The 23,281-nt window shown below is 43.1% G+C and overlaps 1 protein-coding gene across 1 annotated transcript in view; it reads left to right on the plus strand.

Annotated features, from left to right (window-relative positions):
- The window catches only part of lamc1 (laminin, gamma 1), an 84,840-nt gene that overhangs the window by 52,460 nt on the left and 9,099 nt on the right, over nt 1-23,281 (plus strand). Inside the window, exons 4-21 of the mRNA XM_085805153.1 lie at nt 89-255; nt 2,389-2,574; nt 4,815-4,932; nt 6,889-6,987; nt 7,105-7,241; nt 7,713-7,835; nt 9,483-9,672; nt 10,757-10,869; nt 11,000-11,221; nt 12,626-12,814; nt 13,616-13,861; nt 14,790-14,943; nt 16,173-16,315; nt 17,250-17,428; nt 18,286-18,442; nt 19,555-19,760; nt 21,432-21,514; nt 22,823-22,960. Of these exons, the coding sequence (XP_085661279.1) occupies nt 89-255; nt 2,389-2,574; nt 4,815-4,932; nt 6,889-6,987; nt 7,105-7,241; nt 7,713-7,835; nt 9,483-9,672; nt 10,757-10,869; nt 11,000-11,221; nt 12,626-12,814; nt 13,616-13,861; nt 14,790-14,943; nt 16,173-16,315; nt 17,250-17,428; nt 18,286-18,442; nt 19,555-19,760; nt 21,432-21,514; nt 22,823-22,960 (2,850 nt within the window). The remainder of the gene's footprint in view (nt 1-88; nt 256-2,388; nt 2,575-4,814; nt 4,933-6,888; nt 6,988-7,104; nt 7,242-7,712; nt 7,836-9,482; nt 9,673-10,756; nt 10,870-10,999; nt 11,222-12,625; nt 12,815-13,615; nt 13,862-14,789; nt 14,944-16,172; nt 16,316-17,249; nt 17,429-18,285; nt 18,443-19,554; nt 19,761-21,431; nt 21,515-22,822; nt 22,961-23,281) is intronic.

Below are 23,281 nucleotides of genomic sequence, written 5' to 3' on the forward strand. Positions count from 1 at the left end.
ACTCCTTGTTCCAATATTAGGTTTGCTGTTTTTATATTTTCTGTGTGTGTCTGTGTGTGTCTGTGTGTGTGTGTGTGTGTGTCGTCAGGTGTAAGTGTAACGGCCACGGCAGCGAGTGCGCGAGGAACGGCGGCGGGCGGCTGGTGTGCAACTGCAAACACAACACGGACGGCGACGACTGCAACGTGTGCAAACCGTTCTACAACGACCGGCCGTGGAGGAGGGCCACCGCCGACAACGCCAACGAGTGTCTGCGTGAGTCTGTCTGTCTGTTACCGTGACGACAGGGCCGTTGTCTAGGGGAGAAAGGTGGTGATAACTCTAGGGGCCCAGCGCCCAGTGGGGCCCATAAAAAACCCCAGTAGTCTAATCTCTGTATGACTGATTTATTCTGCGTAAGACCCTGACTAATACTCATAGTACACTGTAAAAACTCTACATCTTTCCAAGAATATTTGTCTTATTTCTTGTCCAAATGTCTCATTTCTAGTCAAAACTAATCTCTTTCCACTTAAAATAAGACTCATTACCTAAAAATTAACTTGTTTTTAGATCATTTTCACTTCAATTCACAATAAATAGAAAAATCTGCCAGTGAAAGTAAGTTTTTTGTGCTTGTAATAAGGAAGAAAAACTTGCTCCACTATCAGATTTTTTCTACTTATTCCAAGTGAAAATCTGCTTGAAAGAAGTAAAAAGTGTCTGAAAACAAGCTACTTTTAATATGATGAGTCTTATTTTAAGTAGAATGAGATTTGTTTTGACTAGAAATGACATTTTGACTAGAAATAAGACAAATATTCTTGCTAAGATACTTGAGTTTTTGCAGTGTAATGCTGCATTAGCATCAAAACAAAGAAGGCTAAATAAAAAACGATAATACATACGTAGTCTAAGAAAAAAAAAGGAAAAGTTAGGGGGAGGGGCCCACTTTAGTATTCTTTAAGGGGGCCCAGAATTCCTAGCAACGGCCCTGACCGTGACGACAGGACAGCTGCTGCTGTTGTGTCGTCTCCTGGGGGATTGTGGGAGTTGTAGTTCCTGTACATTCACGTCACGGTTGCAGAACTGTGTGTTCTTCTCACGCCGCAGCACATCTGTCACAGCTGTTTAACACAACTGGCTGTGTGTGTGTGTTCTTGTACATGCTACGTTGTGATACCCAGGGGGCAAAATCCCAGTTTTTTGAAAAACGGACACGGAGCGTTGTAAAAGGTTTGACAGCAGAAATGATCTCTAGGAACTTGAAGGATTAAAACCTGGGTGGACAACCCGGTCAACTAGCTGCTGGAAAGCTACAGGGGACAAAACCCCTTTCTGGGGTCGTTTTGCTGGTGAAATGATGTAAATGCAAATATTTAGGTACTACAATGGCATAAATAGTCATACAACTATAAAACTTGGCAGAGAGTATCTTGACACATAGGGGGAGGCATGAAAAAAAGATTCTGGGGTTTGTTGCAACTCGATTTTAAGATATCACCCTCAACATCCCAAAAAGCATAAGCTTCCATATGAGTCCCAGATAGCCTTTCTACTAGCTACTGGAAAGCTACAGGCTGTCTCCAAACAATGCAACACCTATTGTGAAAAACTACATGTTAACTGGCATGATCAGAAACCATTCTATTTCTGGTCTCCTCTAAGTGAACAGATAGATAGAGAAGACCGTTGGCCACAGCAAGTGGAGCTTTTGAGATAGAAAGGCTATCTTGGACTCATATGGAAGCTTATGAATTAAGGAAGTTTTCTATATACATGTTAGGCATAGATATTCTCCATAAAGTGCTGAAAAATAATCATTTTCATGAGAATTTGTCAGGTGAACAGTACCTTTTTTTGGTCTTTTTTGGGATGTTGAGGGTGATATCTTAAAATCAAGTTGCAACAAACCCCAGAATCTTTTTTTCATGCCTCCCCCTATGTGTCAAGATACTCTCTGCCAAATGTTACAGTTGTATGACTATTAGCGCCATTGTAGTACCTAAATATTTGCATTTACATCTACATCATTTCACCAGCAGAATGACCCCAGAAAGGGGTTTTGGCCCCTGTAGCTTTCCAGCAGCTAGTTGAGCGGGTTGTCCACCCAGGTTTTAATCCTTCAAGAATTCTACGGTGCGTGCGGAGGCTCATAAATGTAGTGTGAAAACACTTCGCTTTTCCAAAACTCCTCGTTGTCCCTTTAAGACGTTAGGTTATAATTAGGTTTAAATGAGGTCTAGAGTGATGGTTAAGTTTAGGCATTTGTTTTGGATGGTTAAGGTTAGAGGGTAAGGGGCTAGGGAATACATTATGTCAACGACATGTCCTCACAAAGATAGATTTACAAGGATGTGTGTGTGTGTGTGTGTGTGTGTGTGTGTGTGTGTGTGTGTGCATCCTCAGCCTGCGACTGCAACGGCCGCAGCTCCGAGTGCTACTTCGACGCGGAGCTGTACCGGGCCACGGGCCACGGCGGCCACTGCAGGAGCTGCAGCGACAACACCGACGGGCCCAACTGCGAGCGTTGCCTTGACAACTACTACAGAGAGCAGAGCGGCCGCTGCCTGCCCTGCAGCTGCAACTCCATCGGTGAGCCCACACCTCTTTCTCTTCTTCCTCTTCTTCCTCCTCTTCTTTCTTCCTCCTCCTCCTTTTCTTTCTTCCTCCTTCTCCTCCTCTTTCTCTTCTTCCTCCTCTTTCTTTATTCTTCCTCTTCTTTCTTTCTCTTCTTCCTCCTCTTCCTTCTCCTCCTCTTCCTCCTTCTCTTCTTTCTTCCTCCTCCTCCTTTTCTTTCTCCTCCTTCCTCCTCTTCCTCCTTCTCCTCTTTCTCTTCTTCCTCCTTTTCTTTCTCTTCCTCCTACTTCTTCCTCCTCCTCCTTTTCTTTCTTTCTCCTCCTTCCTCCTTCTCCTCTTTCTCTTCTTCCTCCTCCTTCTTCCTCCTTCTCTTCTTCCTCTTCTTCCTCCTCCTCTCTCTCCCTCCTCCTCCTCCTTCTTCCTCTTTCTCTTCTTCTTCCTCCTCCTTTTCTTTCTCTTCTTCTTTCTCTTCTTCCTTCTCCTTCTTCCTCTTTATCTTCTTTCTTCCTCCTCCTCCTCCTCCTTTTCTTTCTCCTCCTTCCTCCTCTTCCTCCTTCTCCTCTTTCTCTTCTTCCTCCTCTTTCTCTTCTTCCTCTTCTTCCTTCTGCTCCTCTTCCTCTTTCTCTTCTTTCTTCCTCCTCCTCCTCTTTCTTTCTCTTCTTCCTCCTCCTCCTCCTCCTCCTCTTTCTCTTCTTTCTTCCTCCTCCTCCTTATCTTTCTCCTCCTTCCTCCTCTTCCTCCTTCTCCCTCCTTCTCTTCTTTCTCTTCTTCCTCCTCCTCCTCTTCCTCTTCTTCCTTCTCTTTCTCTTCTTCCTTCTCTTCTTCCTAGAAGGAGGCTTCTACTCCTTCTTCCTCTTTCTCTTCTTCTTCCTCCTCCTTTTCTTTCTCTTCTTCCTCCTCCTCTCTCTCCCTCCTCCTCTTTCTACTCCTTCTCTTCTTTCTCTTCTTCCTCCTCCTCCTTTTCTTTCTCTTCTTCCTCCTCTTCTTCCTTCCTCGTCATCTTCTTCCTCCTCCTCCTTCTTCTTCCTCCTCCCTTTCTTTCTCTTCTTCCTTCCTCTTCCTCTTCTTCCTCCTCCTTCTTCTCCCTCCTACTTTTCTTCTTCTTCCTCCCACCCCACCACCCCTACTAAAATCTAAAGCAGAGTTGACTCAGAGCACCGGTGGTTCTTGGTTTAATTAAAACCATAAATCATCGTTGGATTGAGCAACATTTACAGACATTTATCATTTTACTGAAATAGTAACCAGAGCCATCCATCAAGCTGAGCTCAGGTCATATTTCAATAAGAAGACACAAAGATAAACTCATCACTCCTTGTGTTCTTTTCAGATTATTTATTTGTGAAATATCGCACAGGGAGATGGTGTAAAAAACTCACAGATACTTTATTTTATTTTTATTTATTTTAATGTTTATTTAACGGGGACGATACATAGCTACAACATTGCCACAAAGAATGAAAAATGCGATGCATACAAGACGTCTAGCTTCAGCTAATGTGCAGTCTTTGTCCCTGGTCAGGCTAAAGAAGGATAAAATATACTGAATACAATAAGTGCAATAATACAAATACAGTGAAAAGGTATCATGAATAAATAAACACAGCTACAAAACTTAGATTAAGAAATTGCACAGATTAAATACATTAAACATTAGTAAACTAGTAGAACTATTTGAATTATCTGGAACTTAGACATTAGACATTTGTGGTTAAAACAAACAAAAAAACAGCGGAGGGATACGAGACGTTCCTCGGCTCTGCGGGCTGATTCCCATCGGAGCGAATCAACAGAGTGCATGATGGGACACGAAAAAAACCAAAACACAAAGTATTTTTCTGCTGAAGAAGAGTCTCACGTGCAGAAAGAGGAAAACAGGTTTTTTTTGGGGTGTTTTTTTGTTTTCTTTTGGCTGCACTCCCTGTGGTTGCTGTGATTAAAACACGCGACGATGTGGCGTAACGATGGAGAAACCACAGGAATGGAGCCGTGTTTACAGCTGTGTGTGTGTGTGTGTGTGTGTGTGTGTGTGTGTGTGTGTGTGTGTGTGTGTGTGTGTGTGTGTGTGTGTGTGTGTGTGTGTGTGTGTGTGTGTGTGTGTGTGTGTGTGTGTGTGTGTCTGTGTGTGTGTGTCTGTGTGTGTGTGTGTGTGTGTGTGTGTGTGTCTGTGTGTGTGTGTCTGTGTGTGTCTGTGTGTGTGTGTGTGTGTCTGTGTGTGTGTGTGTGTGTGTGTGTGTGTGTGTGTGTGTCCTCAGGCTCGGCCTCTCCTCAGTGCGACAACAGAGGGATGTGCGCCTGTAAACCCGGAGTGACCGGAGAGAAGTGCGACCGCTGCCAGCCGGGATACCACAGTCTGACCGAGGCCGGCTGCAGGTACGGACCACAACCACAACCAGAACCGCCGCTCTGACCCCCCCCCCCACACACACACCCCCCCACTCTGTGATATCACTCATTAAAGAAACAACAACACTGTGTGTGTCACCGTCAGTCTGTTTTCACCGTTCTGTCCAAATCACTGCAAAAACTCAACATCTTTCCAAGAATATTTGTCTTATTTCTTGTCAAAATGTCTCATTTCTAGTCAAAACTAAACTCTTTCCACTTAAAATAAGACTCATCACCTAAAAATTAAAGGGATAGTAGCATTTTTTTAAAAGTGGGGTTGTATGATCTACAAATAGCCCCTAAGTACTTTAATTGCAGTAGAAGACTCTCTGCACTCCTCCCGTTAGCAACGCCAGCCCATAATAGCCCTGTCCAGAGATTTACAACATACAGTGTTGTGAACAGACCCAAAGAAACGGCCTATTTTCACGGCCTAAAAGAGGTTTTACCTGGAAAAAAAAAACACAGTTCCATTGTTCGCTATAATATAATTTTTTCCAGCCCTTCAAAGTGCAGGAAAAACACAGTTTTTATTTGGACCTAACCAACTCACGTATCCCTCCGCCCAGGGTTAGCGCCCGCCGATCAGCAGTTGGTTAGGTCCAAATAAAAACTGTGTTTTTCCTGCACTTTGAAGGGCTGGAAAAAATTATATTATAGTGAACAATGGAACTGTGTATTTTTTTCAGGTAAAACCTCTTTTAGGCCGTGAAAATAGGCCGTTTCTTTGGGTCTGTTCACAACACAGTCTGTCTTCACCGTTCTGTCCAAATCACTGCAAAAACTCAAAATCTTTCCAAGAATATTTGTCTTATTTCTTGTCAAACTGTCTCATTTCTAGTCAAAACTTATCTCTTTCCACTTAAAATAAGACTCATCACCTAAAAATTTACTTGTTTTTAGATCATTTTCACTTGTTTCAAATACATTTTCACTTGAAATAAGTAGAAAAATCTGCCAGTGAAAGCATGTTTTTTGTGTGCTTGTAATAAGAAAGAAAAACTTGCTCCACTATCAGATTTTTCTACTTATTTCAAGTGAAAATCTGCTTGAAAGAAGTAAAAAGTGTCTAAAAACAAGCTACTTTTTATGTGATGAGTCTTATTTTAGGTAGAATGAGATTTGTTTTGACTAGAAATTACATTTTTGACTAGAAATAAGACAAATATTCTTGGTAAGATTTTGAGTTTTTTGCAGTGTAAAGAGAATAAAGACATAAAAGGCTTTAAAAACATCTAAAAAAGAACCAAAAAGTCTGGAACTTCACAATAAAATACACAACCTGGCCTTTTAGAAACAGATGTAATTTACACACAAACACAGAAAACTACTATAATAATGACGATGATGATGATGATGATACAAACAGATCAATACATGTTAAATGTATTGATTATCACTGTTGTAGACCTGGTGCTGGTCTGAGATCAGCTGTGAGCGCCCTCTGCTGGTCCTGTGTGTGTGTGTGTGTGTGTGTCAAGGTTATTATAGTTTTAAATGTTCATTAGTTTTTGCTTTCAGCACTCACACTATTGTTCTTCCTCTCCGCCATTTTTCTTTATACTTATTATTACTACTTTCTGCCGTTCTGTGGACTGCCTCACTGAAGTTGTTGGTTCAATTCCTGTCTTAGACATGTTTCTTGCCTGTCATTCCGCATGTCTTCATCAATTTATTCTGCTAATTCAGCATGGTTCAGGAATGGCTTTCAGCATTCACACGCATTTTCCGTTAGGAAATGCTCCTTCTAGTTATTATTTAGTTTCTCACTTTGCTTTTTTGTTTTATTTTAGTTTTAGTGAGTTCAGCAAGTGATGAATCAGTTTGAGTTTAGTTTTTTCATTTTAGTTTTTATTTAGTCTTTAGTTATTTACTGTGTGTGTGTTGGTGTGTGTGTTGGTGTGTGTGTGACCCTGTCCCTCTCTCTCTCTCTCCCGTCAGGCCCTGCTCTTGCTCGCCGTCTGGCAGCACTCAGGAGTGTGACGTCAACACGGGTCAGTGTCGCTGCAAGGACAACGTGGAGGGCTTCAGCTGCGACCGGTAACACACTCACAGACTCACACACAGACAGCATTACCCAGGATGCATTTCACTCCTGCCCCCTGCCTCTCTGAACTCTCTGACTTCTACCCCCCCCCCCTTGACCCCCTCCTCCAGGTGTAAACTGGGCTTCTTCAACCTGGACCCGTCCAACCCTCAGGGCTGCACCCCCTGCTTCTGCTTCCTGCACTCGTCTGTGTGCGACAGCGCCGAAGGCTTCAGCGTCCACGCCGTCAGCTCCGCCTTCAGCTCAGGTAACTAACACCTGCAGGCAGAACCCAGGGTAAATAAGTCTATATTTCAAGCTTGTTTTGTAGCGGAAGCTCCTCTTCCTGGTTCGTCCAAATTTGACGAACCGGGAAGAGGAGCTTCGATAAGCTTCCGCTACAAAACAAACTTGAAATAGAGACTTATTTCATTTTTTTCGGGACAATTTCGCATTTCGTGGGCTTCAATACAAGAGGGACATTACATACGAGCAGCATGGAGGTATCTGGATGTTTTTTGGTGTGTCTTTTTGTAATGAAGACAGTTGGTATCCATTGACAACCGTTATATGGACATGCACTGCTACGCCGAGACCCCCTGTAACTCAGAGAAGCCACGGAGGACTCTGAAACTTCTCCCAGCCCTTAGTCCACATGAGGGGGAGGAGATAATGGGTGAAATTTCAATTTTGGGTGAACTATCGCTTTAACGTATGTGTGTGTGTGTGTGTGTGTTAGATGACGAGCAGTGGACCGGGCAGCAGCGTGACGGGTCCAGTGTGCCGGTCCAGTGGTCTCCCAGTGGACAGGAAGTCTCCCTCATCTCAGAGGATTACTTCCCCATGTACTTCATCGCCCCAGGTCAGTACCGGTTCACCCAATACGCACACTACGCGCGTTGCGTAGGGCCCCGCAAAATAACAAAGGCCCCGTGAAAAACAAAACAAAGCAAAAAAAACCTGACGACGTGACCGTCGCGCACGTGTACCGGATTCTCAGCACATCAGCCTCGTCAGACAGCGTTTAGCGCGCCACGATGAAGCGGAGTTATCCCTCGGGGAATTAAGGGGGAAGAAACAGCTGACAATGACCTGCAGGAACAGCAGTCAGGTAGCCTTGCTCTCCTCTCCGGGTGGGAGGGAGGGAGGAATTAACAGGCATTAACAGAGCGCTGGGCCCTGGGTGATCCCCGGTCTCTGTGCGTCTTGCTGGCTTCTATAATTTTAGTTGTAGTGTAGTTACAACTGCACTTATACAAAATGGAAAGTAATGTATAAATATTGACTAAGAAATGGATGAATATTGACTAAGATTGAATTTTGTTTGCTTGGATAGCCTACAGGAAAATATAGATGCAGATATCTCAGTGAATTAAATTTTAAAAAACTTGTGAAATATTATGACAATGGTGCTAAAACAAAAAGATTATATAGGCCCAATAAATAATAATATAATTACCAACATTTCCTATATGAAAGTAAAACAAGTGCAGCCAATTTAATGGAGCTGAATTAATAGTAGCTTTATCTATATTTTAGTTTTATTTAATGGTGAGTTATTTCAAACAGACTGTATGATTGTTTGTTTACACATTTAGTTTGATTTGATTTGCTCTGATTTGTTCCAAATTTATTCTTAGTTAGACCAACAGGGCAATATGTTTAAAGGGGTAATGAGTGGAAGCACTGGGTGTCAAGTGCGACTGTTTAAACATTTTGGGGTTCAGTTAGGCTCTGCCCCAGGTACACACACACTTGAAGGGACATTGTGTAACTTCTCCTGTTGTCTATTCAGGAAAATCGATTATTTGGTTCTTCAGTCTGTTTTTGTTGTATGGTTGTATGATCTCCAAATAGCCCCTAAGTACTTTAATTGCAGTAGAAGACTCTCTGCACTCCTCCCGTTAGCAACACCAGCCCATAATAGCCCTGCCCAGAGATTTACAACATACATTGTTGTGAATGGACCCAAAGAAACGGCCTATTTTCACGGCCTAAAAGAGGTTTTACCTGGAAAAAAAATACACAGTTCCATTGTTCACTATAATATAATTTAACTATAAGGGCTGGAAAAAATTATATTATAGGGAACAATGGAACTGTGTATTTTTTTTCAGGTAAAACCTCTTTTAGGCCGTGAAAATAGGCCGTTTCTTTGGGTCCATTCACAACAATGTATGTTGTAAATCTCTGGGCAGGGCTATTATGGGCTGGTGTTGCTAACGGGAGGAGTGCAGAGAGTCTTCTACTGCAATTAAAGTACTTAGGGGCTATTTGTAGATCATACAACCCCACTTTAAAAAAAATGCTATTATCCCTTTAACCAGTAACCCCCCCCCATCAACAAAGTGAAGTGTTCCTTTCAGCTCTGAATTAGCCGTTCATATCATAACGCTGGATGGGAGGAATTCCTACACAATGTACCTTTTAAATACACACTTAAACACACTTAAACACACACCTGTACACACACACACACACACACTCTGACTCCCGGTCCGACCCACAGAGAAGTTCCTGGGGAACCAGATGTTGAGCTACGGGCAGAACCTGACCCTGAGTTTCCGTGTGGACCGGCGGGACACCCGTCTGTCGGCCGAGGACCTGGTCCTGGAGGGGGCGGGGCTGAGGGTGGCCGTGCCCCTCATCGCCCAGGGCAACGCCTACCCCAACGAGAACATGCAGACATACGTGTTCAGGTGAGTTGGTTGGTGGACCGGAAAACCAAAACCTGTCCTTCTGATCCGGATCGGGATTCAGTTCAAGTCTGTTTGTTGTGTGGTGAAGTATATCCGGTTCAGGTTCGGTGAATTCTCTGGTCGTCCAATGAAGGAAGGTGGCGATTATGTAAAAATGAGAAAACATGACCGATATTTTTTGTGTGAATAATATTTATTGTATTTAACAAAGGAGGCTGCTGCCCAACATCATTTTAGTAAAAGTCACAGGCTGGCGGACTTCAATGTTTCAGAATGTTTCAAAGTCTAATAGTAACTGGTCGTGGAAAACCTGCTTTAAATTATTTGTGACATAATCTAAAGCAGGGGTTCTCCACTAGTCTCACTCTGGGCTCCACATCTTCTCATGGTCATTAAGTTGCGATCCACTTTTATAGAATTCAAACCAAGAATTTTTTTTAAAGCCTTTAAAAACTCATTTAGCTCTTTATTGAGCAAAGTGCATTTCAGAGCACATGAATGAAACTGAGGAGTTACCATGACAACTGCATGTACAGAAGTTAATAAAAAAATATCAAACTGCACAAAATGGAGACCAACAAAACGATATATTTGACTTCTAATGCATCTCTGCATTCAGAGCATGTTCACAAAAGTGAATAAATATGAAATTGCACAAAATAAAGACCCACAAAACAAAACAAGATTCACTGCATCAGGCCACATTAATAAGAAACTGATATCTTTGCATTCAGAGCAAATGGAGCAAATAAGAAAGAAAGTGAGGAGGAGCATTACAACTGCATGTGTTCACGTGTCTCGTGTCTTTCAAAATAAGTTATTTTTCAAAATAAAAGACATGTCCAACATCAGATGTGCATTAAATATTATTTACTTTTTTGATCAGCTGTCCGCGACCCATCCAGAACGGGTCTAGACCCACTTTTGGGTCCCGACCCACCAGTTGAGAACCACTGATCTAAAATAAAGGGGCAGATTAAATACGATTAGCTATTCGTCTTTCTGCTCTGTTTCATTTAGATTTGGGAGTTCTTTGTTTTTATTATATAATATAATATATTATATATATCTGGTTCTGGTCCAGGCTCCATGACAGCACTGATTACCCGTGGAGACCGACCATCAGTCACTCCGACTTCCAGAAGCTTCTCCACAACCTGACGGCCGTCAAGATCAGAGGCACCTACAGCGAGAGGAGTACGCAACTACACAACTACGCAACTACACAACAACTACACAACTACACACCATCTACACAACAACAACAGTCACAACAGCCTCAGATGTTGTGGTCACTTGTCAGGTGTTAATGGGTCTGTCTCTCCAGGCGCTGGTTACCTCGACGACGTCTCCTTGGTAACAGCGAGGCGGGGTCCAGGTGTGCCGGCCCGCTGGGTGGAGCAGTGCACCTGCCCTCAGGGTTACCAGGGGCAACACTGTGAGCAGTGCACTGTGGGATACCGACGCGCTCGGCCGGAGCTCGGAGCCTTCAGCTCCTGTGAAGCCTGCAACTGTAACGGACACAGTGACGCCTGCAACCCCGACACAGGTGACAATCACTGGTTGTAACTGGGTTATTACTGAGTTATTACTGGGTTAACTGGGTCATAACTGGGTTAACTGGGTTATAACTGGGTTAACTGGATCAAAACTGGGTTAACTGGGTCATAACTGGGTTATAACTCGGTTAACTGGGTCATAACTGGGTAAACTGGGTTATAACTGGGTAAACTGGGTTATAACTGGGTTAACTGGGTTATAACTGGGTTAACTGGATCATAACTGGGTTAACTGGATCATAACTGGGTCATAACTGGGTTATAACTGAGTTATTACTGGGTTAACTGGGTCATGACTGGGTTATAACTGGGTTAACTGGGTAATAACTGGGTTAACTGGGTCATAACTGGGTTAACTGGGTCATGACTGGGTTATAACTGGATGAACTGGGTCAAATCTGGGTTAACTGTGCTATGACTGGGTTTTAACAGGGTTAACTGGGTCAAAACTGGGTTAACTGGGTCATAACTGGGTTAACTGCGCTATGACTGGGTTATAACTGGGTTAACTGGGCTATAACTGGGTTAACTGGGTCAAAACTGGGTTAACTGGGTCATAACTGGGTTAACTGCGCTATGACTGGGTTATAACAGGGTTAACTGGGTCAAAACTGGGTTAACTGCGCTATGACTGGGTTATAACTGGGTTAACTGGGTTATAACTGGGTTAACTGGGTCAAAACAGGGTTAACTGGGTCATAACTGGGTTAACTGGGCTATGACTGGGTTATAACGGGGTTAACTGGGTTAACTGCGCTATGACTGGGTTATAACAGGGTTAACTGGGTTATAACTGGGTTAACTGGGTCAAAACTGGGTTAACTGGGTCAAAACTGGGTTAACTGGGCTATGACTGAGTTATAACTGGGTTAACTGGGTCAAAACTGGGTTAACTGGGTCATAACTGTGTTAACTGTGCTATGACTGGGTTATAACTGGGTTAACTGGGTCATAACTGGGTTAACTGGGTCAAAACAGGGTTAACTGGGTCATAACTGGGTTAACTGGGCTATGACTGGGTTATAACGGGGTTAACTGGGTTAACTGCGCTATGACTGGGTTATAACAGGGTTAACTGGGTTATAACTGGGTTAACTGGGTCAAAACTGGGTTAACTGGGTCAAAACTGGGTTAACTGGGCTATGACTGAGTTATAACTGGGTTAACTGGGTCAAAACTGGGTTAACTGGGTCATAACTGTGTTAACTGTGCTATGACTGGGTTATAACTGGGTTAACTGGGTTAACTGGGCTATAACTGGGTTATAACTGGGTTAACTGGGTCATAACTGGTCTGACTGGGTTATAATAACTGGTTATAACCGGTTTAATTGGTCTAGTTATTGACTGGTCACTGACTGACTGGTTATTAAACTCTGACCGTTTGTCCGTCAGGCGCCTGTGACTGTCAACACAACACGGCCGGTCTCAGCTGCGAGCGCTGTAAAGACGGTTTCTACGGCGACGCCACCCAGGGGACGTCAGGTGACTGTCAGCCGTGTCCCTGTCCGGCCGGCGCCACCTGCGCCGTCGTCCCCAAAACCCGGGAGGTGGTCTGCACCAACTGCCCCACAGGAACCACAGGTAACCACACACACACACACACACGCACACACACACACGCACACACACACACACACACACACACACTGCACCTGGACAGTCGGCCATATTGGAACGGGCAAATTGCTCTGACTCTGGCTGCAGATTCAGTGCAGTAGATGGTGATCCAGTCATCTTCACAAAAAAAAACGATTCATAACTCTGTGAAAAATAAATCAGTATGTAGCTATTACTTTAAAGGGATAGTATCATTTTTTTTTAAAGTGGGGTTGTATGATCTCCAAATAGCCCCTAAGTACTTTAATTGCAGTAGAAGACTCTCTGCACTCCTCCCGTTAGCAACGCCAGCCCATAATAGCCCTGCCCAGAGATTTACAACATACAGTGTTGTGAATGGACCCAAAGAAACGGCCTATTTTTGTGGCCTCTAGAATTTTTTAAAAACTTTTTTTTGAGAAATTTCACCACTTTTTTCTAGAATCATTATCTACAGAAATTTTACCACTTTTTTCTACAAAAGTTTTAACTTTTTTTTTTATTTTTTTAAACTTTTTTGGAAAAATTCTCTACAATATTTGCAAAAATTCATGCCATTGGCCCTAATTTGAACGTACATTGACTAAAAAAGTCAGTCAGTCTTAGAACAAATATTTGTGTATTACTCGTTTTTGCTTCAAAATTTTGTCCAATGGGGGTCCGTGGTCTAACTTGTGTCAATTTAGGGGTCCTTGGTGTAAAAAAGTTTGACAACCACTGGTCTAGTCTTCTTATATATCTATGGTTGTGAAGCCATTGCTGACCTTTGACCTCCCCTGTGTGCAGGTAAGCGCTGCGAGCTGTGCGACGACGGTTTCTTCGGCGACCCCCTGGGTCAGAACGGGCCGGTCCGAACCTGCAGAGCTTGCAAGTGCAGCGACAACATCGACCCCAACGCCGTCGGCAACTGCAACCGCGAGACCGGAGAGTGTCTGAAGTGCATCTACAACACAGACGGCTTCTTCTGCGACCGCTGCAAGGAGGGTTTCTACGGCAACGCCCTGGCCACCAACCCCGCCGACAAGTGCAAATGTAAGAGGAACCTGCTCGGGTTGATCTGACTGTGCAGTAGCAGTAGTAGGGCTGTGACGATACATTCATCTCACGAGAACGAGACGAGACACGAGATTGGGCTCACGAGAACGAGACGAGACGAGATTTTAAGAAAACTACAATGACAAAATATCTGACTGGACCAACAGACTTTTATTTACCCGAGTTGCACATGCATTTTGAAATGTTTTATTATAACTCTTTACATGCATGATGGGGTCATAACAGGGTTAACTGGGTCATAACTGGGTCATAACTGGGTTAACTGGGTCAAAACTGGGCTATAACTGGGTTAACTGGGTCAAAACGGGGCTATAACTGGGCTAACAGGGTTAACTGGGTCATAACTGGGTTATAACAGGGTTAACTGTGCTATGACTGGGTTATAACTGGGTTAACTGGGTCATAACTGGATTAACTGGGCTATAACTGGGTTAACTGGGTCATAACTGGATTAACTGGGCTAACTGGGTCAAAACTGGGCTATAACTGGGTTAACTGGGTCAAAACTGGGCTATAACTGGGTTAACGGGGCTATAACTGGGTTATAACTGGGTCAAAACTGGGCTATACCTGGGTTAACGGGGCTATAACTGGGTTATAACTGGGTTAACTGGGTCAAAATTGGGTCATAACTGGGTTAACTGCGCTATGACTGGGTTATAATAGGGTTAACTGGGTCAAAACTGGGTCATAAGTGGGTTACTGCGCTATGACTGGGTTATAACTGGGTCAAAACTGGGTTAACTGGGTCATAACTGGGTTAACTGGGCTATAACTGGGTTAACTGGTTCATAACTGGTCTGACTGGGTTATAACTAGTTATGACTGGTTTAATTGGTCTTGATACTAGTTATTAACTGGTCACTAACTGACTGGTTATTAAACAAACTCTGTCCTCCCCCAGCCTGCTCCTGCTCTCCCCTCGGCACCGTGGACCGACAGACCGGCTGCTCCCAGGTCACCGGACAGTGTCAGTGTCTCCCCAACGTGGCCGAGCGCGACTGCAGCGCCTGCGAGCCCGGCTTCTTCAACCTGCAGAGCGGCGACGGCTGCGAACGGTCAGAAGAACCCACTGAACTTTTTACCTCTAAACTTGTGTGAACTCTGTTAAACTGTTTTTAAACTAGAGCACTGGAAAAGAGAGTAAGGACAGCATTGGTCCAATGGAAGCGCCTCCTGGTGGAGGAAAGTGGGTTTTGCAAAAGAACTGACATCTCTGCATTGTTGGTGAATGAGCAAGTGTGGTGTTTTCAATAATTTAAGGACATTTATAGATCACCCACGTTAAAGGGATAGTAGCATTTTTTTCCAAATAGCCCCTAAGTACTTTAATTGCAGTAGAAGACTCTCTGCACTCCACCCGTTAGCAACGCCAGCCCATAATAGCCCTGCCCAGAGATTTACAACATACATTGTTGTGAATGGACCCAAAGAAACGGCCTATTTTCATGGCCTAAAAGAGGTTTTACCTGAAAAAAAATACACAGTTCCATTGTTCGCTATAATATAATTTTTTCCAGCCCCTCAAAGTGCAGGAAAAACACTGTTTTTATTTGGACCTAACCAACTGCTGATCGGCGGGCGCTAACCCTGGGCGGAGGGATACGTGAGTTGGTTAGGTCCAAATAAAAACTGTGTTTTTCCTGCACTTTGAAGGGCTGGAAAAAATTATATTATAGCGAACAATGGAACTGTGTATTTTTTTTCAGGTAAAACCTCTTTTAGGCCGCGAAAATAGGCCGTTTCTTTGGGTCTGTTCACAACACTGTATGTTGTAAATCTCTGGGCAGGGCTATTATGGGCTGGCGTTGCTAACGGGAGGAGTGCAGAGAGTCTTCTACTGCAATTAAAGTACTTAGGGGCTATTTGTAGATCATACAACCCCACTTTAAAAAAATGCTACTATCCCTTTAATAGCATCATTGAGGATCCTTTACAGATAAACATGAACACATAGGCGAGTAAAAAAAAAACAAAAAAAAACAAAACAGTTGTCTACATTAATGTTTCAATCTACATTTTGTAATAAACAAATTATAAGTATAATTTGATATGACCAAGACACCTAAAAACAAAAACACGGCCGTTTTCATCAATTTACAAGCAAGTGGGCAACGCACATACATTGGAGTGAATGGGTTTTCTGGGCGCTTTTGCAATACCCACATCCTTCCACTAGGGGCGCAAAACTCTTACCACGGGAGTCAGTGGTGGTGTCGTTATTCTCTTTTCCAGTGCTCTATTTTAAACTAAACTTAAGTCGTCTGTTTTCTTTCTCTTGCTGCAGCTGCAACTGTAATCCGATTGGCTCCACCAACGGTCAGTGTGACATCACAACGGGACAGTGCGAGTGTCAGCCCGGCATCACCGGCCTGCACTGCCAACGCTGCGAGGTCAACTTCTTCGGCTTCGGCTCGTCCGGCTGCAAACGTAAGGACGACAACTACACAAACAGCACCGTGGTTACCGCCACCGGACGTTGTCATTGGACTAGATCAGTGGCTCCCAAACTTTTTTTGTCTTGCACAAGTACCCCCTGAGCCGTTTTGCCATACCACAAGTACCCCCTCCCTTATACATGTTGATGATTCTCCAAAAGTGGTCATATAGAACGTAACACAACTGATTAAGAAAGGAAAATCATTTCAATTTCTCTCTTCAATTTGTACAAAGACATTTTACACTATTCTCCTGCATTTTAGTTGTTTCTGGCTGTTGTGGTGTTTGTTGTGGTCAAATGTGTCTTCACAGAGTTGTAGGATTGTCACAATACTAAAACCTAACCCAGGAAAATATTGAATATAACATCATATTCAATACAGCAGCAGTGCCTCCCAGCTTATTATTGTTCCATTATTTTATTTTTATTATAATCAAAAGGACTTATAACAGATTTTTTTTATTTTTATTAAATGAAAAGCTAACTAAGAGTTGTGCAATTCCAGCGTGTTGCCATTGTTTCATTACATTCATTACAATGCATCTCTGCTCTGTCTGTCGAGTGCGCGCGTCGGGCGCTGTGGGGGCGCGCTGTTAATATTGATACTTTTAGAGACCAGTCATGTATCCAGATGCGCCGTTTTGCATCGATACTTTTGACAACTATACAAAGCTGTGCTACAGGTTGTTGTCTTCTGGGGGGAACTAGTTGTGGCGCACGTACCATTTCAGTAATGGGCTTCTGAAGTGACTCTGAATATCTACTTATCATCTTGATAATAAATTAATTAATGTTTCTACGTACCCCTGCAATGTGCTCACGTACCCCTAGGGGTACGCGTACCCCACTTTGGGAACCACTGGACTAGATAAATGAGTGCAAATTGTGTTGATGTTAATGTGTGTGTTTGTGTGTGACCTGCAGCCTGTGACTGCGACCCCGAGGGCAGCCAGTCGGGTCAGTGTAAGGAGGACGGACGGTGCGAGTGTCGCCCCGGCTTCGTCGGAGCTCGATGCGACATGTGCGAGGAGAACTACTTCTACAACCGCACGGTGCCCGGCTGCCAGCAGTGCCCCTCCTGCTACAGTCTGGTCAGGGACAAGGTGAGTCGACGGCCGAGCGCGCCTGAACGCATCGTGGAGAAGCCTGAGCTGAGCTGAGAGTTAAAGGGATAGTAGCATTTTTTTAAAAGTTGGGTTGTATGATCTCCAAATAGCCCCTAAGTACTTTAATTGCAGTAGAAGACTCTCTGCACTCCTCCCGTTAGCAACGCCAGCCCATAATAGCCCTGCCCAGAGATTTACAACATACAGTGTTGTGAATGGACCCAAAGAAACGGCCTATTTTCACGGCCTAAAAGAGGTTTTACCTGAAAATACACAGTTCCATTGTTCACTATAATATAATTTTTTCCAGCCCTTCAAAGTGCACAGTAGGGCTGAGGGAACATAGGGCTGAGGGAACATAGGGCTGAGGGAACATAGGGCTGTGGGAACATAGGGCTGAGGGAACACAGGGCTGAGGGATCATTGGGCTGTGGGAACATAGGGCTGAGGGAACATAGGGCTGTGGGATCATTGGGCTGTGGGATCATTGGGCTGTGGGAACATAGGGCTGTGGGAACATAGGGCTGAGGGAACATAGGGCTGTGGGATCATTGGGCTGTGGGATCATTGGGCTGTGGGAACATAGGGCTGTGGGAACATAGGGCTGAGGGAACATAGGGCTGTGGGATCATTGGGCTGTGGGATCATTGGGCTGTGGGAACATAGGGCTGAGGGAACATAGGGCTGTGGGATCATTGGGCTGTGGGATCATTGGGCTGTGGGAACATAGGGCTGTGGGAACATAGGGCTGTGGGAACACAGGGCTGAGGGAACATAGGGCTGTGGGAACATAGGGCTGTGGGAACATAGGGCTGACCCTGCAAAGACCTTTAATCTGTGTGTTTGTGTCTCAGGTGAACCAGCAGAGGCAGAAGCTCCACGACCTCCAGACTCTGATCGACAACCTGGGCTCGGGCGAGGAGACCGTCAGCGACAAGGCCTTCGAGGACCGGCTGAAGGAGGCGGAGCGGGCCATCATGGAGCTGCTGGAGGAGGCTCAGACCAGCAAAGGTAACCCCACCACCCCAACGTCCAGAGGCCATGATGTCATTAAACGCATCAGTCATAGACCAGAGCGGCATCTTTATGCAAATGAGAATGACTGATGCATCCTGGGTAATTTAGGGGCAGCACCCGGCATCCCTCCATTGAAAAGTTCAGCCTAACTGGCTTCTTGACAAACTAAGTAACAAAAAGTTGTCTATTAACAGGCTGTTTCCAGACAACACTTAGCCAAAACCTCCCCGGTGATTCCAAATACGTGTACACTGCAAAAACTCAAAACCTTTCCAAAAATATTTGTCTTATTTCTTGTCAAAATGTCTCATTTCTAGTCAAAACTAATCTCTTTCCACTTAAAATAAGACTCATCACCTAAAGATTAACTTGTTTTTAGATCATTTTCACTTGTTTCAAACTAATTTTCACTTGAAATAAGTAGAAAAATCTGCCAGTGAAAGCAAGTTTTTTTTGTGCTTGTAATAAGAAGGAAAAACTTGCTCCACTATCAGATTTTTCTACTTATTTCAAGTGGAAAATTTGCTTGAAAAAAGTAAAAAGTGTCTAAAAACAAGCTACTTTTTAAATGTGATGTGTCTTATTTTAAGTAGAATGAGATTTATTTTGACTAGAAACAACATTTTGACTAGAAATAAGACAAATATTCTTGGTTAGATTTTGAATTTTTGCAGTGTAGATGTCTGGGTCAGACATTTCTGGCCACTGTGTGGAGTCATTGATCATTGTGGGAGGCTAAAGGAGCATACCGTAGATTCATTCATTGTAGTTTTTCAAGATAGCGTGAACGGTGGGTTTCAAAGAGGGTGTCAAAATAATTATGAGACATAGTGCTACAAAAGAAACACAAAATAAAACATTCAAATTGATTGTTAGTTAGTCTACGCTCCATCAAAACACAAAAAGCCACTGAGTGCAATTTAAAAATGCCGGGCGCTGCCCCTAAATTACCCAGGATGCATCAGTCATTCTCACTTGCATAGAGATGCCGCTCTGGTCTATGATCCCTGGAGTAGTAGTAGTGACATCATCAGGAAGTGCTAAGGATGCCTTTTTTTTTCTTTCACTTAATCATAACGTTAACGCTTTGACCTTTGACCCCTCAGACGTGGACAGAGGCCTCCTGGATCGTCTCAACACCATCAACAACACTCTGACCACCCAGTGGAACCGGCTGCAGAACATCCGCAGCACGGTGGACGACACCAGCAGCCAGGCCGACCGCGCTCGCACCCGCGTCCGCGACGCCGAGGACCTGATCGACCGAGCCCGGCAGGAGCTGGACAAGGCCAAGGACGCCGTCAGCAAAGTGGTGAGTGATTTATTTTATTTTATTTATTTATTTAAAGGTTTAAGGATCAGGGACGTTGCACATTAATAAAAACCTTTAACCCTCTATGGTCGCTACGCTGCATCATGATGCCAGTGGGGGAAAATGTTTGGAGTGTTTTTATGTCTCAAAATAGACTAAATAAACATTTGTTTCCTGTAGGCAACATTGTACCATTACGGTTCATCATCTACTGTATTAGAAACACCGACCAGTCTCTGTAGACTTTCACCTTCACTGGCCTCATCCGCATCTTCCTCATCATCATCATAATAGCCTGATGTTTACTTTACCGCATCCAAAATCACATTTATTAAGGATAAAAAACTAAATTATGATGAATTATATGTTTTTGAACATTATATTTACACCTAAACACACACTACCATAGTCTCATAATGCAATATTGATTCCATAATGGTCCACTGTCGCCTCAAGGCAACGTCGCAGTTTTCTATAATGGTACGTTGTTGCTTTGGGGCAACAGGTGCATTTTAACAAGTTTCCATTATTTAATAAGTAAATAAATTGCATGGAACTATTAAAAATTAAACTTTACTAATCTATTAGTGTAAATATAGGAAGTTATGTTTTCAGACCGTTTTAGTGGAGCAAAATGGCAAACCAGTTTCCTTTGAAAAAGTCGGGTTTCAGTGGCTTCTTGAAAGTCATGTGATAAATTAAAGCATTGTTATTGGTTCTCTAAGGTCTCCTCTCTTTTTTAAAGTATTACAGCATTAAATGGGATGAATTGTGGAGATGTGACAGGCCAGAAAGTGGTAACATGGTACCATATAAGGTTAAACAAATGTAAACATGCCAGAATTAGCCAAAAGGCTGTTTTGCATCTGTTGTCCCTGGACTGATGTTAAAAGTCACCCTAAAAGAAAAAGAAAAATTTTGGATTATCAACATACAAATAATACATTCAATGATTAAAAAGCTGAATAGTGGACAAAGACAGAGAGCTCAGTGAAGGTCCATGCAGACACACACAAACAGCAGCCGCTACAGACAAAACAGAAGCAACATTAAGCAGCAACACCAACAGAAAAAAGAAAAGCACACAAGACACAATCACATTCTACACATTGGACACATTAGTATTGTTGCTTTTTGTGCATGGCTTCTAGACAATTAATACACTGACAGACAACATGACAGGAAATGTAACGTTCACAGCCTTGACTTTTATAAAAAGTGTTTAAAGGAGGCGTCATTTGAAATATTTCTAATGTGAGTTGGAATAGAGTTCCATTCACGAGCAGCTCTAATAGAAAACGCAGACTGGCTGAAAGAACTTTTTCTAAACGGGACAACACAGTCTCCTCTAGTTGCACTCCGAGTAGATGTTGATACCATTTTTATGAACTGATTCAATGCTGGAGGCGCACGTCCACGTCCACGTCCACGTCCATGTATGATTTTCTACATAAGACAAGAGTGTGAATATTTAATCAGGTTTTTCCCAGTTTAACAGCTTGTATTTCAGTAAAATATGACAATGATGATAGTTATTGGATTTCCTGTCCAGCACTTTAAGTGAAAGTAATGGTTTGAGTGATGTCACTGTTGGCACGGCAACCGGTAGACTGCTGACCGATAAAAAAAAATAAAAAAAGGAGTCTGAACTAGTGTTGATGTCGTCTGCAGGACATCAAACCTCCCGGTGGCACCGGCGGAGAGCCCAACAACATGACGCTGCTGGCTGAGGAGGCCCGGAGACTGGCCGAGAAGTAAGACACACACACACACACACACACACACATACTGTTTTATTGTTTTATTTGTTAGGATTCCCATTAGCTGCACTCTAGAAGTCAACAAATCTTACATTAAATCTGTACCATTACATTATCATCCACATCAAAGAGCCTGTGTAAGATAACTCCGATGTACAGCAGTTATTAAATAAAATAAAATAAAATAAAAAGAATAAAATAAGAGGGTTAAACAAATGAAAATGACAACAAAAGACCCTATTACGCTACATAAGACCCTTTATGTGTATGTGTATGTGTGTGTGCATGTGTATGTATGCGTATTAGGGTTGCAAAATTCGGGGAATTTTCAAAGTTGGAAACTTCCCATGGGAATTAACGGGAATATATGGGAATAAACGGGAATAAATCTGAAATTTACAAAATTGAAGGTTGGCCCTTAACGGGGAACTTAAATGTAGTTGGGGAAAATATATTGTAGCATAATCTTGGCTAAAACAACCAGATTTAAGTACAGTATACTTGTAAACTTGAATATCTATGCTATCCCTCAATCACAGCACACTGCTACTGCTACTGCTACTGCTACTGCTACTGCTACTGCTACTGCTACTGCAGGGCTATTGAGGGCTATTTTCTTTCCCAACATTCATGTTTTTGTTGTTCAGTAAAATAATTGATTGTTCATACAAGAATTAAAACTTGATAAAGTTCTACTCACAAATAAATCTGTTGAAATGTCGTGTTTTTTAAATTGTAATATTTTGCATGTTCATGACAAAACAAAATATTAAATTTATGTTTGGATACGATACAGTTTGTTTAAATTACCCCCCAATTTCCAGTTCATTCCTATAAATTCCCATAATTTCCATGGAAAGTTTCCAATTTGGAATATTTACCAGCTTAACTTCCCATGGAAAGTTTCTGGAAATCTAATGGAATTTTTCCGCCCCTTTGCAACCCTAGTGCGTATGTTGTTTTACAGATATGAAATTCCAAGATATTTTTTTATTTGCTTTTTGAATGTTAGTTTGTGTGTGAGTTTAGTTATTGGCCGTGGTAAAGGAGCAGTTCCATGCTTTCATTGATCTGTATTCTATTGTGTGCTTCAGAAAGTTGGTGTTTGGTTTAGGAAGCGTTGTGTTGCCTGTCTGGTGGCGTATGTGTATGAATCATGATTGTGTTTTAACTGATTGTATTGATATAAAGGTGTTTTAAACTGTAATGTTTTCCATATTGAGAGAAGTAATATACAGTATATACAGGCTGTCAGTCACATGATCAGGCCTCTAACACACCACCACCGTTTATCTTGCACAGGCACAAGATGGACGCCGATCAGATCGAGAAGATCGCCAAAGACGCCAACGACACGTCGACCAAAGCGTACAACCTGCTGATGAAGACTCTGGACGGAGAGGGCAAGACGAGCCAGGAGATCGATGAGCTCAACAGGAAGTACGTCCAGGCTCCGCCCCCTCACACAGCTTGATGTTTAAAGGGATAGTTCAACATTTTGGCAAATTGGCCCATTGCCATAATCCCTATAGTCATAGCAGTAGGTTCGTTACCTTTAATTGTCGGTGCAAGATATTTTTAGAACAGCGGAGCAGAGCCGTGAGCTGCTCAGAGCTATACTACGGAGGCTCATGGGATTTCTTGATTTCCCTCATCAAACTCATCAAATACACAATCCAACAACTCCACAACGCTCTGGTGGACAAGTTGTGACCTGCACATTCACCACGCTATGAGATAATAACACAACGTTACCACACA

Source organism: Trachurus japonicus, chromosome 17, assembly GCF_045865225.1.
Source record: "Trachurus japonicus isolate A0001 chromosome 17, Traja_1.0".
Lineage (NCBI taxonomy): Eukaryota > Metazoa > Chordata > Actinopteri > Carangiformes > Carangidae > Trachurus > Trachurus japonicus.